This window comes from Diospyros lotus, chromosome 6 (genome assembly GCF_014633365.1).
Source record: "Diospyros lotus cultivar Yz01 chromosome 6, ASM1463336v1, whole genome shotgun sequence".
NCBI lineage: Eukaryota > Viridiplantae > Streptophyta > Magnoliopsida > Ericales > Ebenaceae > Diospyros > Diospyros lotus.
Genome location: NC_068343.1, coordinates 3,212,807 through 3,230,390, shown reverse-complemented (window position 1 = coordinate 3,230,390; position 17,584 = coordinate 3,212,807). Strand labels below are relative to the sequence as shown.

The window sequence follows — 17,584 nt, the reverse complement described above, 5'->3', positions numbered from 1 at the left end:
AGCAAAAAAGGTTTGGTCCCAGCAATTTAGGCCCACAGGGTCCGTTTCGGAAAAATGGGCTGTTCTTCTGAGTCATTTTAACTTGGGCCTGATAGGCCCACTCAGACCCAGCAAATTCAAATTCCCGAAATTGGGCCGTGGGGTTGATTGTGGCTGGAATTCGAATCATTCAAATATGATAGAATGGGCCAGCCTGTTCCATTCAAGTTTAACCCAACCCATATAAGAAAATTTAGAAAGCCAGATGGGCAGCCCAAAAAGCCCAATGCATCGGCAAGTTAAGCCCAAAATAACACATACCCACAAGTAAATTTGACAAGTTATTTCGTTTTTCATTTCAGTTTAAAATGTATGCCGCATTTCGACAACTGTTGAAGGACAGGTTATTTATGTATTTCTTGTTCAAATTACAAAGAAATGGAAATTAATCTTAAAGGGTATTCGTCAATAATAATAATAATAATAATATTGTTATTGATAGATTTAATGACGAAAAGTCACATCATACAATATACCCCCCCACCCAGCATTATATTTTAACAAATTTGTACCAAATGGAGAGTGATGTTTTGGTCACTTGTAACGCCCGTCATCATATATTATAACAAATTATGAAGACTGTTTGTTAATTTGTGTTACATGAATGGGTACGGATAGGGTTGTCCGTGAGGGGTGGGGTGGGGTGCGGTGCGGAAAGCCACGTGACAGGAAACATTGACAGTGCCGCTTCTTATGCGCGCTCTCGTGATTATGTCCCTATAACCTCCCCGGAAGTTTCAATTATTATTTTTCCCACTTTTTGCCTTCCTCCTCTTCCATCGTCGCGTCTCGTCTCGTCTCTTTCAAATGAATCCATTCAATTTATTCATATAACCTCAGCTCTTATATTATTTAATAAATAATAATATATGGTTTATATAGAAACGTACGTCATCCCAATATCTATCTATTTGTAATATTTTAAATAACATTTTTGTTTATGATCGTTGATGCCTTCATTTTTTTCTTTTTGTTCCTTTTAATTCACACTATTCTGATCTTATTCTTATGGGTATATATATATATATATATATATGAGTTTGAAAAAGGGAAAGAAGGACACGTGACATAACTGGCACTTGTTCTGCAAATCGCCCCCCATAACCACATGGTGCTGTATATTGTGAAACATACATAAAAGGCCCACCTTCTTAAGACCATAGAAAAAGAGCCAACATGTTCACTTTAATTTCCCCAATCTTTCACTTTTTTTATTAATGTCTATACATACGAATGATGTTGTACATCACTTTTGTATATTTTGGACTATATAAAGGGGTATTATGATCAAAATATCCCTCACCTCATATGCGTCTCACTCGCCTCATGAGGAACTTTTTTGTTATTGGTATACTTTTATGTAGTCCAAGATATATATAAAGATATATCAATAATATTTTCTCTATACATACATAGACACATTTTTTAATGTATGACTTTCAAATCGGTTACATATATCGTAATTAACTAACTCTTTTTATCTGATAAAAATGTATGCTCAAATGTTAAATTAAATAAGTATGTGATATCAAATTTTATTTAAAACTCATAGAGATGGCATACTGCATGCCATCGATCAATATATATATCCATATAATGATATCCCATTAAATTTTAGTCTCTATATTTATACATTTTTGTTATTTAATTATGTAAACTTTTTATTATTTTAAAAACACTCCTAATTTTTAGTCAATTGCATTCTAGAGTTTTTATTATTTTAATTACATGTATGAACTATATAATTTTGAGTTAATTGCATATTTTGATAAATTAATTCAGAACAATAAATTCAGTGTTGTAACTGAAATCACAAAAAGTTTAAAAGTGTAATTGATTTGAAATTACAAGTTTAATGGTGCATTTGAAACAACAAAAAATTGAAGTGTCTAAATGAAAAAAACGCACAAGGGGTTAAAATATGTATTTTGTCATTATTAAATTACAAAATGAAATATTTTTTAATAGATTATTTCTAATAGTATTTAAAATTGGTCAATTCTTTACAAAAACTGTACGTGTTGGAAATGGTCAAGACTTTTTATTTTTATTTTGTTTTTAAATATTAAGAAATGTAATAATAATTTAAAATATTTAAAAAGAGTTAATGTGTACTATTTGAATATCAATTTGTAATTTATAATTTAAACATTTAATCATGAGCTTTATTTTACTTTTATCATAAATTTCAGTTAATAATATTATTGTATAATTTTTTTAAATAATAATGTAATTAATATTATTTAGTACAATTTTAAATTTATTAAATATTATGTAATAAATTTATTTTTAATTTTTTATATCATAATTTTAATTAATACATATGTATTTTATTTTATTTTAGGATAAATAAATATGGGGTCTTTCACAGGAAGAAAGAGAAGAAAAAGGGAAGCAGGTGTACGGCCCCTAGCCAGCAATTAAGCTCCTTCCCAGCCCCCACCCTTCCCTTCCCCGCCTGATCGTCTCTCTTCTCTCACATACAAACATAAAGAGAGAGAGAGAGAGAGAGAGGATGGCGAAAGGGCAGACCACTTGTTAGAGCGCAGTTGTCTTCTTCATGTCCAAAGTCACTGTCCAAATTACGTACTATCTTCTCCCACGTGGTCCTCCCTTCCCTCTTTATAATTTCTCTTCTCTCTCTCTCTCTCTCTCTCTCTCTCTCACCGCCAGCAACCTCCCTCTCTTCCTTCCTTCGTCCAATTCCTCCCCACCCTCCGGCTTTAAGTAATTAACCAGCTCTCTCTCTTTTTCTCTCTCTCTCTCTCTATATATATATATATATATCATCACATTATCTCATATACAAGAATATTAGCTCAATCAGCATGTCTAGCAGAAGGTCGTCGAGGCAGCAGTCAGCTACCGCCAGGAGTAGCACTACTTCAAGGATCACTGATGATCAGATCATTGACATTGTTTCCAAGTTACAGCAGCTTGTTCCAGAGATTCGTACTCGACGACGATCCCACAAGGTTTCTCTCTCTCTCTCTCTCTCTGTGTATCTGCATGTGGTTAACTTTAAATGCATAATGTATTCTAATTACATCTCCAGGCTCAAATTAATACTCGGGCAAATTCAGTAATGTAACTAGAAAACCAGTTTATTAATTGCATTGCTCAGATTAGTATTTTAATTTGTTTGAATACTAATCCTACAATTATCCTATATATATAAATCACCACAAAGAATAATTAATAATTGATAATAATCATAATTTATTAAACTTAACCTCCAGTACTTCCATAAGTTTTCAACATATATACACAGATATTTCTATGACAAAAGAATCTATTGACTATCAGTGGCTAGCGCTGTGTGGTCCAAAATTCCGTAATAGAGAAAGTTACGTGAGGTATATATATATATATTGGAAGTTGTCGTTGCCCTTTCTCATTGACCTTTGAATGCTAATTATAATTAATAAACTAATTAAAAGAATGCATGATTAATGTTAATTATATATGTATGTATTGTAGGTATCGGCGTCGGAGGCTCTACAGGAGACGTGCAACTACATAAGGAGTCTGAGGAGAGAGGTGGATGACCTGAGCGAGAGGCTCTCCCACCTTCTGGCCACCATTGATGCTGATTCTCCAGAGGCCGCTGTTGTTAGGAGTTTGATCATCTAATTAATAATATCATATATAATATTAATTATACTAATTAATTTTGCATGCAACTGCTAATTAATTATAGGCACACACATATATATATATATGCTGCTTGTTTCTATATATATACTTCTAGGGTTTGTAATTTGCGTAAAACTAGTACACTACTACGTACGTACTTGTGCTGCTGCTGCATTAATCAAGGGTTAGAATTTAAATATTTTATATATGTATCGCAGTGAATGTGATGTGTAATTAGCTTTTGGACAATATATGCAATGAAAATCTTCTCCTTGCTACATTGGAAACTTCATTAGCTCCATGATTCTTGGATAATATGCAATGAAAGTCTTCTCCTTAATTGCTGCATGGAAACTTCATTAATTACCTCCATGATTCTCTATTTCGGTTTGCAAGGTCTTGGTCTTCCATATTGGAAGCAATTAATTAATTATTTAATTAATTATTTTGACTTTTGACAATAAGGGTTTCGGATATGGGTAGAAAGGTAAAAATAGCTGCAAAGAAAAAAAAAAATCCAAAAAAGAAGGTGAAATAGTTATTATAATATTACATCTCATATTTTTAATGCCTATTTTTCATATATATATATATATAATTCCCTCAATATATATATATTAATTATACTAAAAAGAGACAAATCCAAAGAATACGAAAACCAAGTAATTAAGACTATTTGGGCTGTGAACGGAGCAAGTAAGTACATTAATTAATTAAGAAGTTTACATATTTATATAATTTTATAGTATTTTATCGCATCTGTCATTTAAGCATCAGGTTAAACTCTCATTTGATAACAACAAATTAAGGAGTCGGATTAAAAATCATGAATATGACACCAAGGTTTCACTCGATCCATTCGGCCCCTTGATTTGCATTTCATCCTGATTCATAGTTTTTTTAATTCGATTCGAAACTAAAAATAATTGTTTACAAAAAAAAAAAAATAGAAAGAAAAATTGAGATCCATCACTCCAAACCAACCCAACTTTAAGAGTAATCATATATAATTAGCTAGGGAGCTAGCTATATATGGCAACTTCCCAGAAGCGGTGGCTGCTGCCTTATGTTTCTCCTCGTGTCCTTGGGCTCTCGATCCGTTTTCTCTCTCTCTCTCTCTCTCCGGCCCTAAAGGAACAAATTAAGCGGGGAAATTAAAAGATAAAGGCAATGCCAAAATCGTCGATTACTTGCACTTGGTTTGGTTTTACATGAATGCTCTCGTTTGTGTCACACAATAGGAGGACACCCATAATGTTAACGTAAGGTTTTACCATAGACATTCTGTCCCTGTCTCCACTGATATTTCCAACGAGTTGACTACGACCCTTCTTTCTCGCCGTCAAAAACGTTAAATTACCAACCCAATATCCCAATTAATTAATTACTAGCTATATAGTTACCTCCATGCTAAAAGATTAATATATATATATATAGCTAGGTTTAATCATCAGAAGGGCAAGCTAATTAAAATTAAACATGGGCTACGACAATATTATATATAGACGTATTTATATATACTCAATCAGTGTACCTAATTAACCTTTTTTGTGAAAGAAGCCATGATTTTCTTGATGTGTCGGTGTCGTTAATTTGTTTGGTCTGGAGTTGGAGTTGAGTGGGAAAAAAGTGTGAGCAGCCTAGTAGTAGTAGACACATAAATGCAAAGTTTCCTAAGAAAATAAAACAGCTAAAAGTAGGCAACGGCGGGCCGGGTTGGACACGCAGGCGACAGGACGAGCCAACAGCTGTTTGTTTAATTGCCGCCCAATTCATTTGTCAAAAAGGCTGTTCGAAGGCTCTCTTTCTTTCCCATTACAAATTAGGAGATTCATTTAATTTAAAGCAGGCAGGCCAAGTTAGTTAGTTAATTTACGCATGTTATTGACACAATGATTCATTGCAATGAATGATTCTTCTGATCTCGCCGGTTCCGTCGCATTTTCGTTGACTGATCAATTAATCCTTCCTGGCCACCGCTGTGATTAGGACGGTTATAGTACTTATAGCTAATTAAGCATAGATTGTCGGTTCTTTAATTACATGAATTTGGATTATTATATATTATAATCTCTCCATCACCATATTAACTGATCTAAATATGATTTTTAACAGTATCATTAGTTTCTTTGGATTAGCGGAAAGACAAAAACCCTTAATAATTCTTCCAACTAGCTAGCCTTGTGATGAATTTTGTACAGCATGAGAGTGAATTAAGTTGATGAAGTTTAATAACACTCCTTATTTATTAATTATTTACAAAAGATGTTTACTAGTAAATAAGTTAATAGTTCGTTATTTATCAAAAAAAAAATTAATTTATTTTCATTGACTATATTGTATTATTTAAATTTTATAATATATTAAATGTAAATAAACAATACGCACAGTGAACAATACTATTGAGTATCAAATCTAGAAATTTTTTATGAGCACGTAATATCAAGTTCATGGGCCGACTCTTTGAGTGAAAGTTCGCGGGCTTTCTTAATTTCTTTACCGAGAATGTGGACTCATGGTGAGCCCAACCCAGCCCAGACCATCCGGCCCAAATATGTCACGCCCACAGATCTCGCAGCTCACTAGTCTCATTTCAAGCCCCACGTGCGGTGCGACCCAATTAGCGAGAACTTCAGCCGCCAGCAGCATAGCGGCACAAACGACGTCGTAGTTCAAGATCTCGGCCGTACTCTTCCCATTACATTCAATGAGATCGTGACACCGAGAAAGCAGTGCGCATAATCATTTCGGTGGAGGTCGGTTGCCCCTACCTCTGTCCCTCCCCCCCTCTCCCTTTCTCCAAGTGATCAAAGTTCTCTTCAGAATCATCAGATCAGATTCAGGTACTTTTCGTTTGGGGCTTTTTAGTTCATCTTTCTGTAGGCTTTGTTTCAGGAAAGTATCGGATTTGTTTTTCCATGGCTATAGTACTGGAAACCCTTGCGAAAAGTTGATTCTCTTTCGATTTTTGGATTCCCTAACCGTTTCTCGGAAGCTTCCGGTGATTAATTTGGTCGATTTCCTTCTTCAAATGGGTCTTCACAGTTGGATTGTCCGCTTTCCTGTGTTCTGATATGTTTTATTCGGCCGGATAGCTCTTTCTGGCCGTTTTCTTCGTTTTTGCGCAAAACAGGAGGTTGAAGAATTCATGCTTAAATATTGCTAAAACACTATTGATTTTTGGAATTCCACCCTATGTTTAACGAAAATGTACGTCTTTCAGCCGATACACTATTGATTTTTTAGTACTGGTGCCTGGAGATATTTATAAATATGCATATAATATTCATCTACATGTGTTTATGCTCATATATTTATATGCTTTGAGCTATCGCCTGCCCGTGATTTTTTCTTTCTTCGGAACTTTCACGGAAATGATTCGTAGTTTGATGAACGAAATTTCTAAAACCTGAGATAGGATTAATTCAAAGTTTATGGATGTTGGTTTTTTGACTTTGGGGATAATTAGCCTCGGTTTGGGAAAGATGTAAGGTACACCAGGTGGTTTGCTTTACCAGAGGGTTTATCATAAACGCAGCATTGTTTGACTTGCAAATGTCGCGTAAATCAGAAGTTACTGAATTTTATGGATCACTTAAATCAGAAGTTGTCGTTTTGTATGAAAATTTTCTATTAGACTACTAATTATGACAATTTTCTTGTTCTTTTTATTTTGTTCTGTTTTGTTTTTTGAAATGTAAGAGTGAATATATAGAACAGAAGTGCCTCAAGGGGGCAAACCTTGTATGGGAGGAACTGGTCGGAGCAGGCCCTATAAAAAAATTAGTCAAGAACCAAGGTATTGCGACTAGCCTAAGAATCAAAATTTAGATCATCCAAAAGTGTACGATAGAGAATATACAAAAAGTGTGCATCTAATCTCAGTGACGCATATAACATAAAAAATGTAGCTTTTCAGCGCAAAACCAAGCTCCTGGAGGCTAGAAAGGTTCTCCCCTCCCTCCTCCTAGGTACACTATGAAACACACAGGAGAATAGTCATCTAGGTAGATCTCTCTATGGAGGGTGGGCAGGTCTATCTCCAAGGAAAGTCTACTCATGAACTTGGCTCTACCTAGTATATACCCAAGATAACAAGCCAAACTCCAAAGTCCAAATTTTCTATGAAATTGGGCAGTGGAGGAAATTGGTGTTTTTCTTTCTTTTTTTTTTGGTTTAAATGCAACAATACCAATCCAACACTTGCCTATTCTCCTTCTTAGGTTGTCTGCACAATGAAGTCTACCCTGGGAGTGGCGCTTGTCTTCCAAACAGCTTTATGGGAAATCCGAGGGGACCCTTGTCATAGGTGTGCCATAAAAGTTAATGAACCAAAGGCCCACCACCTGTTATGCCATAAACTAATCCTATCTCCCCTCCCTACCTTGAAACTAACGTTGTGGCTGAAAGCAGCCTACAACCTCATCATAGCTCTCCAGTGACCAACATTGCAAGGGAAGTAATGTCAGTAAACCTCCCAGTCCCCTTCTCCCTTCTACATTTACAAGTAGCCATTCTTCTCTTGAAACTAACCGGCTCAGGTGAACCTCCAATGCCATTTCCCAAATATGCCTTATTGAATAAGCAAAAACTTCTGATTACTAACTTGCCCATACTTTGAGGAATGCACATCTGATTCCACTTGACAATATGAAACTTGAACTTGCCACCTGTCTTACCCCACCAAAATCTTCTTGCAAATTTTTCCGACCTCTTAATTACAGAGATAGGAGATCAAAAACAAATAGAGTATTTGTAGGAAAATGAGACAGAACACTCATGATTATTGCTATACAATCATAGTTTTTGTTTTCATACAGAATGGTCCTGCACATTATGATTCTTCATTTCAAATCAGAACATTCATTATTTTGGCTTATTTTTTCAAAATACCACAATCTTGGTAGTTTTCATACTTGAGAAATCTAGGAGGCCTGAGTTTCTGATTGTGCAGTTCACCTCTGGAATTACACAATTAACAATGATAGATTGGGACCACTTTGGAGTATGGCCAGGGAATTATGTATGGCTTGCTCAAATATGATAATCCTATCTCTTTCTGACCTATGGCATATCTATTATCTCTTCTATTTCATTTAAAGCTCTTCTATTCTCAATGAATTAAATTTGCAGTCTTATCTCTTGAAACTTGAATGGTGAACATGTTTCTCAAATGGTCATAATGCCTCCTTTCTATGCATGAACAATTTGACATTTTCATACTTGTTTCAAACAGGTTTACACTGCAGAAGTAACTTTTTGTGGTTGAACTTCAAAACAATGTACCCAGGTGGTTACACTGCTGAAGTAACATGCCTATCTCCTAGTGCATCGGAGAAGGACATACATGAGTTTTTTGCTCACTGTGGTGAAATTGAACATGTGGAAATCATCAGGTACATAATGTTAAACAATTTCATCTTCTTTACATATTCATTCTTCAAAACCTTTGGAAACTTGAATTCTTTTGTGAGATCAAGTTCTTTGGCTGTCTGTGTTAAATTTGATTTTTCACAAGTTTCAATTCCTTAATGCAGGAAGATTATATGCATCTTTGCCGCCTTCTTTATTTATTTACAAATAGCTAAGGCCAAATAAATCTCTTACAAAATTTTAATGTAAGGTTGTCTTTCATGGGCAATTTTGTAATATTATGAAGTTAATGTCCTAGTTCATTTGTGATCATTAAATAAAAAAGTTTGAATGGATACTCAATTGTTTTCTTGCACGTTGATAGATGGAGCATAATAAAAATTTAAATTGCCACCTGTTAAGTGCTTGCAATCATAACTGGAAATATCTTCTTGAAACTATCTGGTTTGATCCATTTCATAGCTAGGATGGTTAATACACCAAATTAATAATGGGAACATCAGCTGGCATCCATCCTAGATTAAACAAGAAGCCTCAATTTAAGACAATTAGATTGATGTATTTTCCCCATTACCACAATGCCATGAATATATTTGAAATGCATCTTATATTCTGTCTTCTTCTGGCAACAGAGGTTCCATGATACGTACATGGTAGGTGTGCCCAACTGTTTTTCTTATTAAACATGTGTCCATTTATTTGGTGGTTTGATGTTTCTGATTGGAGAATTTGTAATTATTTAAAACAGATCAGGTGAATATGCTTGTACTGCTTATGTGACATTTAAAGATGCATATGCTCTGGAAACTGCAGTCCTGCTCAGTGTAAGTATAACAACCCCCCCCTCAAAAAAAAAAAAAAAAAAAACAGAAAACACACACACCAAGCACCAAAAAAATAAATCATGGGTTGGGGAAAAAGTAATGGTATTTGTTGATTTTCATGATGCTTTGTGTACCAAATTCTTGTTTTCCTTGCATCAATTTCTCTTGGACTTGAAGAATTTAAGCCCTTATGGGTTAAACTCATTGAAATTGCTAATTATTGCGCTAATGGCATCACAATTTAGATGTATTTAGTTGTCATAATTTGGCTTCATTTTTTTTCATAAATATGTCAAGTCTTTAATCATGAGGTAGCACTCTCTTGGAGTTCAATTTAGGGTGTCACAGCTATTGGTCACCGGTGAGTTATTTCATAATTTGATTTGATTTAATTTTTATAAAAATGTCTGTCTTTAATAATTAAGCAATCTCATTGAGTTCAGAATTTGGGGCGTCACAACTTTGAGGAAGTATTGATGACCAGTGATACTAGCGACTGGTTTTTATAACTTTCTAAGAAGTTGAAATAACAATATACTGTTATTTCTAGGAAGTTTATTTGCTGAATTGGCATTTGTATGTCATGATAATGGTCCTATTTTTGATGTAGTATTTGATACCTTTTGCAGTCTTGAACAAGATGCAAATAAGTTTGTCTCATGTCATGTTCTGAGGCTCTAGCAAGATACTCAAACTGGAGATATTCTTACATGGCCTATTGGAATTTCAGGGAGCTGCAATTGGGGATCAACATGTATACATATCGCGGTGGGGTACATACATTGATGAATCAGACCCTTGGAATTACCCGTTAGACGAACATAGCTCCATGGTATGCACCTTCTCCTTCTACTATGATAGGTAAATTCATGAATTATAATACAGCGATTTAGGATTCAAATCTTTTGTGGGCTTTGCATGCAGTTGCCAGAAACTAATTATTTGGTGATGTGTATAGAAAAGGACGCAAATGACCACTGGAAGAAAAAGCACGCATCTTTAAGAATTATATTAGAGGCAAAAGTTATCTGCCATTGCTTCCTAGAGTTCCATTAGAAATAGGAAACAAGTATTTTCTGTTGACAACATCAGTATCAGAAAATAAAACTGGGCTTAATAAGTCATTCTGCAAAATACTAACTTACAGGAGTAGCTGACATCTTAGTTTCAATAGGAAAGGGCTATCTTCTTGGTCTTAAACAACCCCGGGTATGCATTCATTCATGTCCATAATCCTAGCAGGGTACACAAAGCGGGCCATTTATTTCTACTCCCGGAGAAGCTGTAACAGTGGCACAAGATGCAGTGAAAACCATGATAGCAAAGGGATACATTTTGGGGAAAGATGCATTAGTCAAGGCCAAAGCTCTGGACGAGTCCTACCAAGTGTCATCCACTGCAGCAGCCAAGATTTCAGAGCTCAGCGATAGGATTGGCCTCACTGAGAAGGTCAGTGCAGGCATCAGGGCCGCTAAATCTGTCAACGAGAAGTACCATGTTTCAGAGGCCAGCATGTGGGCTGCATCTTATACTGGGAAAACCGCCATGGCGGCTGGGAATGCTGTAGTCAACAGCAGTTACTTCGCCAAGGGAGCTCTTTGGGTCTCCGATGCCCTGAATCGGGCAGCCAAAGCTGCAGCCGATTTAGGCAACAATGCTGGTAACAACGCTGTTAAAAAGTGAACTACTTTGTCTATGGACAAGCCTTTGCTGTGGTGATAATTATGACCTATGTAAATCAATAGACTCGCTCCATATATAGCTACTACTTGTCATCTTGTTTTGAGACCAGTCAGTGCTTGTGCTTGCCATGGTTTCTTCCTTTCTTGGACCCCTCTCCATGTATAGGGTTAAAAGTTGCATAAATCCAAGAATGTCCTTTGGCTGTGACATTTTTCTTTTTTGGGGGGGTACAAAGGTGGCTTATATATCATCATATGTAGGAAGTCTTGCGGTTTTTATGTTTCTTCCAATTCAGGCGGGGCCATATTATGACTAAGTTAAGAGAACAATATCTTGAATATATGGTTTTTGGAATTTGAAAGGCCGAGTTGAGTACTTTGTAGTATCTGTTTACATTTTCAATTAAGGCGTTTGGTTTCAATCCAAATCCCAGTCAGTATCAGCCTTCTGGCACCGTCCACATTCATAATTAAGCCCATCCACTTTCGGTATAAAAAATTTGAAATACAGAACTGTCGACAAACTAAGTCGTCGTATTACCAAGTTTTTTTTTCTTAAATGTCATAATTGTAAAACCCACGCATTAAACACAAAAGTAGCAATTTCAATAGGTTGTTTCTACCGAACAGAACATGAAAACTAACGATTCTATTTGCTAAATTGATACTGTTGGCATCTTTGGGTTAGCTAAGTGTGTGGTAAATTATTTAATTTGACCCCATTGAATTTTAACTTAAAAAGTGTCCCAACTCCTGGAATAAGCAATTAACCGATTAATGAAACTCAGGCTTTTGCCCCAGAATCAAAGTGTGAACGTTGCAGTTGCTTCCAAATGCAATTCCAACGCAAGCTTTCAACCCAATTGAATTATTCAATGATGACCACAACAGCACGACCTTGAGACACCCACAATCTTTTCTGCAAAATGATGTGAACCCTAAACCCTAAATAATTCAACATTTTCCTTGCTAGGTCTGGATCATAGAGAATCAAACAAAATTTCAGCTCATAATCGGAATGACTTAATATGGGTAGCAGTATTATTCATGGATTGGCATCTGCGCGACTGCACCTTATCTAACAGTCAAAACAATAGCACTTACTGAAATTAGGTAAATGCAGATTTTAAGAATAAAAAGTAGAACTATTTTGGGCATTCCAGTTGAACTACAAATGGAGTTTCTGGAAAGAGGAAAAAGCCTATGGGAGAAGAAGATGTGATGAGAAACCAGAAGATGAAAAGCGGTACAAGTCCTTTTATATGCAAAGCCAAAGGGGTGGGGAAAAAGTAAAAACCTACCTCAACCACACTAGTTACAGTTTTCACCTCGTGTGAAGTATGAGTGCCCATTTCAACATGATCATCAGACATCCACTGTACACAAGCAAGCAACTTGACCGCACTGAAGAAGAAGAAGAAGAAGAAGAAGAAGAAGAAGAAGATTTGTTATATAATACCTTGGAGAATTATTCACAGCAAAATGGGCAACGAATGATCCCATTCTCATTACAATCAGGGCATCTTTGAAAACCACAATCGCTCGCAGTTTCATCGTAAAATTCATCGTCGTAATCAGCTTCAAAGTAGATCTTACAACTCCCTGAACATGTATCGCAGGGCACAAACCTTACATCTCCACAGGTCTCACAAACTGTGCCGCCGTCTTCAGCCATCTCGCAGTCTTCTAGCAGCTTCTCGAGCCGCCCCTCTTCGTGCATTCGCCGTATTTCCTCAGCCCCGCCAATGTACTTCTTCCCCACAAACACCCTGGGCAAGCCACCGCGGAAGCCATGATCCCCCGATAGCTCCTTCAGCTCCTCCTTGAACCCCGAATCCATAGACACGTCTCGCTCGTCAACTCGAATGCCGATTCCTTTCAAAATCACTCTAACATGGCAACAGTTCTCGTATGTCTTCCTTACTCCTCTTAGGCTCGTGAAGTATAAGACTACCCTGTCTTTTCTCTTTGAAGTGAATTTCGAGACTGTGAAATCGCCATTGCAGGCAGCGGCCTGCTGTTTTTGGCCGGCCGGCGAATTGAGATGAAACGGGTTTGCCGGCGGGAGCTCCTCGAGTGCTTTCCGGAATTTGGAAATGACATCTGGATCAAACTCGGAGATTAATGCACTGGTTTCTTTATCAGCCGCGTCAGTGCACGTTGGTTTCGGCGACGCGTCGCCACTTCCCGGCAATTTCGATCTGGGAAGATTACAGGGAGAAGGCATTGAATTGGGCGCGACGTGGAACGAGAAGCTGCGGAAATGATGGGCCTGGAGAGGGCTGGCGTCTTCAAGGCCTTCCATTAATTCCCACGCGTTGATAGTCTCCGGCTCGCCCGGCGGCGTTCTCACCGGCGTTTTCGGCACAACTTTCGTGATCTTTTCGCTGATCATATCGGACCACGTTTTTGCTTCAATCATCCCCATCGGAAACTCCTTGCTCCTCTTCCTGTCATCCAAACTCACAACAGAGCCGTCGTCGTCCTGAATTCGGCCATTGGCTCCGCCGTTACGGCGGCCGAGCTTGACCGGATCGAGTTTGATAGAGCCCAGCGTAGAGGAGGTGAGAGCCACGACGTGGTAGGTGTCGCCTTCCCGTTGCGGCGGGTGGTGGACGTGCATTGAGTAGCTTCGCGCCACCGGCGACTTGCAGTTCCGGCAGAGCGATTGCTTCGAAGTCGCGCAACCCATTGCGATACCAAGAAGATTGAAACTCGAATCGAAACCGCCAAATAACTTTTTATATTAGGAACCGAAGGGGACAACAATATCGGAACGAATAAAAGATTAAAAGAACATTCCCGTTTGAATGAGCTGGAACGGCAAGCAAATTCGGTAGAGATTCCGAGATTAAATATAAGGTATCGATGAACTAAAAAAGGAGGGGGGGGCGGGGAATTAGGTCAATTGTCCTTTTTATCGCAGAGATTTAGGATTAGAATAACAGAACTCGCACGGATCTACCATAGAAGGAACCGCCGGATAGAAGCTTCCCGACACGAAAACCATAGACATTAATTAGAACCGTTTCCGCACTCAGAGAAACAGGCATTGAAGATTTGGAGATGAAGCAATGCAATTCAGGAAAATCGGATCGGATGAATATCATGTGAATCCACGAGAGCTTCGAAAGATGATGACATGTGAATTTGATTGATGAAGCAGCAGAGAAAGGGAAAGGGAAGGCGATGGGAATCACTAGTCAAACGATCCACCCAATCTGCATTGCTTTCACCCACCCCATCATTCCCTCTCTCTCTCTCTCTCTTACTTTTTCTCTCTTGGAAATATATACTTTTAGGGCTAATAGAAAGGAAAAGAAAAGAAAACAAAACACAGGCCTTGACGACGAGACGATTACATGATGGCGCTGCGGCTAGCAAATCAATCTCCATTTTTTTAAGTAAATATATAAGGCAAATTAATTTAGTAATTATTACAATTCATTTTAGTGTACCTAAATTCTATCCGAAATAAAATTGGAAGACATGGAAAGCGCGTGAATAAGGAGCATCGAAAAAGGTAACAATTGGACAGAGCTGTGGGCCCAGTTGGGCAGCTTCGTTGATGGGCCGGGCTAATGAATCCACCACGACGACGTTAACGGGAAGTCATTTGGAATAATAATCACTTTATTTATATCCTTTGCAATCATAAGAGGTAAAGCATACTTCTAATTACAAAAGTGAAAAAATGAATGGATAATCATTTACGATGATCATAATACTAAGTAATAAGCAAAAAATAGTTAGTTAGAGTAAAACATACTTTCTGTCCTTTATGGGTTCCAAGAATTATATATTCATTATTCTTATCATTACCCCATAAGATAGAGATAAAACTTTACTTTATCTTTGATTTTACTCTTCGAATCCTTTCTGCCATTTGTTAAGATGCTACGAAATTATTCTTTTTATATTTGTTTCTTTTAAATATTTTTCTCTTCCAAATTATGATCATAATCGCCCTTCAAGCTACTCTTTTGTGGCCTCTGAGCTTCCGGGCTTAGCAAATTGAATGGGACTTATATTATTATTGTGAAGCTGGCTAGTAAATTCGTTTGAATTTACGAGTTAAAAGTAGTTTTAAACGAATTAATTTGTTTATAAATTTAAATTTTTATAAAATTAGAGTTGACTCGCGATTCAATATTGTAAACTAAACTTGATAAACTTTGAAATTTATATTATATATAAATTAATATTTAAAATTTTGATTATGGATGAATGATGACAAATGATGAACTTAATATTTAGAAATTTTATATTATTTAGTATTTTTAAAATCATTTGATGAAATTATTTTGAAATAAGTGCATACATGTATATTTTATTTATAAAATTTACGGTTGCGAATTATAATAATCATGTTATTAAGTAATATTAATTATTTTTTTATAAAATTATATCATTTTGAATATATATTTATATATTAAAAAAATTAATTATCTCTAAAATCTTACGATTTAATTTTATAGATCATTTTTCGTTCTCACTTAAAATCTCGATTTTAACAAGTTTGCTTCAAGCTATTAATTTCATATTATGGTACTGGTTTGGGGGAAATAATGGCCTTTTGTGGGCTTTGAGTTTCTGGGCCAACAATTAGAATGGGACTTATACTAACAGGTTTTCCGTCCTGCATGTATTTGGGCTAGGTTGAGGCCCAGCCCAACTTAGGATTATATTTTCCCAGCCGGTTTTCGGGGGTTGTCATTTTTTCTATTTTGGATTGACAAGATTAGAAATTGAGCATGAGGTCCACTCTATGCTTGGCTTATAAGCCTTAGATGATCTCCTTGTTACGCCCCCAGTTGGGCTTCTTTAAATTGAGTTTCTTATGCTTATTTATCATGTATTTAATATTTCTTTATAAATTTTTCTTTACAATTTTGTCTAACCCTAATTTATTTTGTATTCGCTTAAATTAGTGAAACACATCCATGGTTGAAGTAGATAAATAGTTTACGAAAATGATGTTTTTATTAATATTAATATAACATCCATATTGGACGAAAATAAAAACGGATATGATACAAACGAAACGAAAATAAAAAAAAGTAATATTTAAAAAAAAAGTAAAAAGTGAAAACTCAAGAAAACCTGTAAATAAAAAATATATAAAGCCTTTTTGTAAATATAATTTTTAATAAAAAATAATTATTCAATTAAAGTAAACATAAATTATATTATCCATTCAACAAATATAAATAGAAGCTACTTCTATTTATAATATAATTGTGAGGACAATAAAGACAGATTATTTCCATTTTTAATGTGGTCATTGCATTTTCAATGTTATAAAATAATATAATACGAAAAGATTTTATCGAAAAAGTGAGGAAACATCAATAAAGTAACATATTTTTTGATTTCAACCCTACGACACATAAGGGATAGAAAACCAAGGGATTATGCCCTTCCATTCGTTGGATAGATAGATAGATAGGGAAGGTACAACTTTTGATTTTTTTCATGTTATTTGAATAGTCGAATAATGATTTTTTTGTGTTGTCAAAAACTTAAAACGTTTTTAAAATTATAAAAATAACTTGAAAATTGTTTTTTTAATATTTATTAATTTTTTGAGATAAGAAACATTAAAACCACACCGATTTAATATTTTTATACATCAAAGGATATGTCAAATTTTAGTGTCCAAAGATCAATGAAAACAACATAAAAAACAATAATATTTAAGTTGGTACCATTTCCTATGAATCTTGTTGCAGCCAATCACTACATGAGCATACACTTTTATATTTGACAATCCATCATGTGTGTGTGTGTGTGTTTGTTTAGGAGCAATATTAATATAACAAGTTGGAAGGGGGAAGCATCATCTCAACGACTATCAACTGCATTCCCATTGTGTCTACCAATAAAAATGTAATATTTTTATGTAGAAACTATGGTTATAAATAGCAATTATAATTCATTCTTATAGATTTTAATTTCTCTCTCTCTCTTTCCGATACATGAATATATATATATATATATATAAACAAGTCAAAATTAATTCATTTATAC

The 17,584-nt window shown here is 35.7% G+C and overlaps 3 protein-coding genes across 4 annotated transcripts; 2 read left to right on the top strand and 1 right to left on the bottom strand.

Annotated features, from left to right (window-relative positions):
- Positions 1 to 2,547: 2,547 nt before the first annotated feature.
- On the top strand, positions 2,548 to 3,738 carry LOC127803683 (transcription factor PRE6). The gene is made up of 2 exons (XM_052340111.1): positions 2,548 to 3,014; positions 3,520 to 3,738. The coding sequence occupies exons 1-2, from the start codon at positions 2,868 to 2,870 to the stop codon at positions 3,670 to 3,672; spliced, it is 300 nt and encodes a 99-aa protein (XP_052196071.1). The 5' UTR covers positions 2,548 to 2,867; the 3' UTR covers positions 3,673 to 3,738.
- Positions 3,739 to 6,371: 2,633 nt separating this feature from the next.
- Positions 6,372 to 11,930, top strand: LOC127803681 (binding partner of ACD11 1). Of its 2 annotated transcripts, none has more exons than XM_052340105.1 (5): positions 6,372 to 6,518; positions 8,912 to 9,071; positions 9,797 to 9,872; positions 10,603 to 10,704; positions 11,115 to 11,930. In XM_052340105.1, exons 2-5 carry the CDS (start codon positions 8,956 to 8,958, stop codon positions 11,553 to 11,555), a joined length of 735 nt encoding a protein of 244 aa, XP_052196065.1. In that variant the 5' UTR covers positions 6,372 to 6,518; positions 8,912 to 8,955; the 3' UTR covers positions 11,556 to 11,930. The 2 variants fall into 2 exon arrangements, with proteins under 2 accessions (XP_052196065.1, XP_052196066.1); XM_052340106.1 differs by lacking the exon at positions 6,372 to 6,518 and adding an exon at positions 6,552 to 6,885.
- Positions 11,931 to 12,549: 619 nt separating this feature from the next.
- On the bottom strand, positions 12,550 to 14,907 carry LOC127803675 (uncharacterized protein At5g39865). The gene has a single exon (XM_052340095.1). The coding sequence runs from the start codon at positions 14,244 to 14,246 to the stop codon at positions 13,023 to 13,025; it is 1,224 nt and encodes a 407-aa protein (XP_052196055.1). The 5' UTR covers positions 14,247 to 14,907; the 3' UTR covers positions 12,550 to 13,022.
- Positions 14,908 to 17,584: the final 2,677 nt, after the last annotated feature.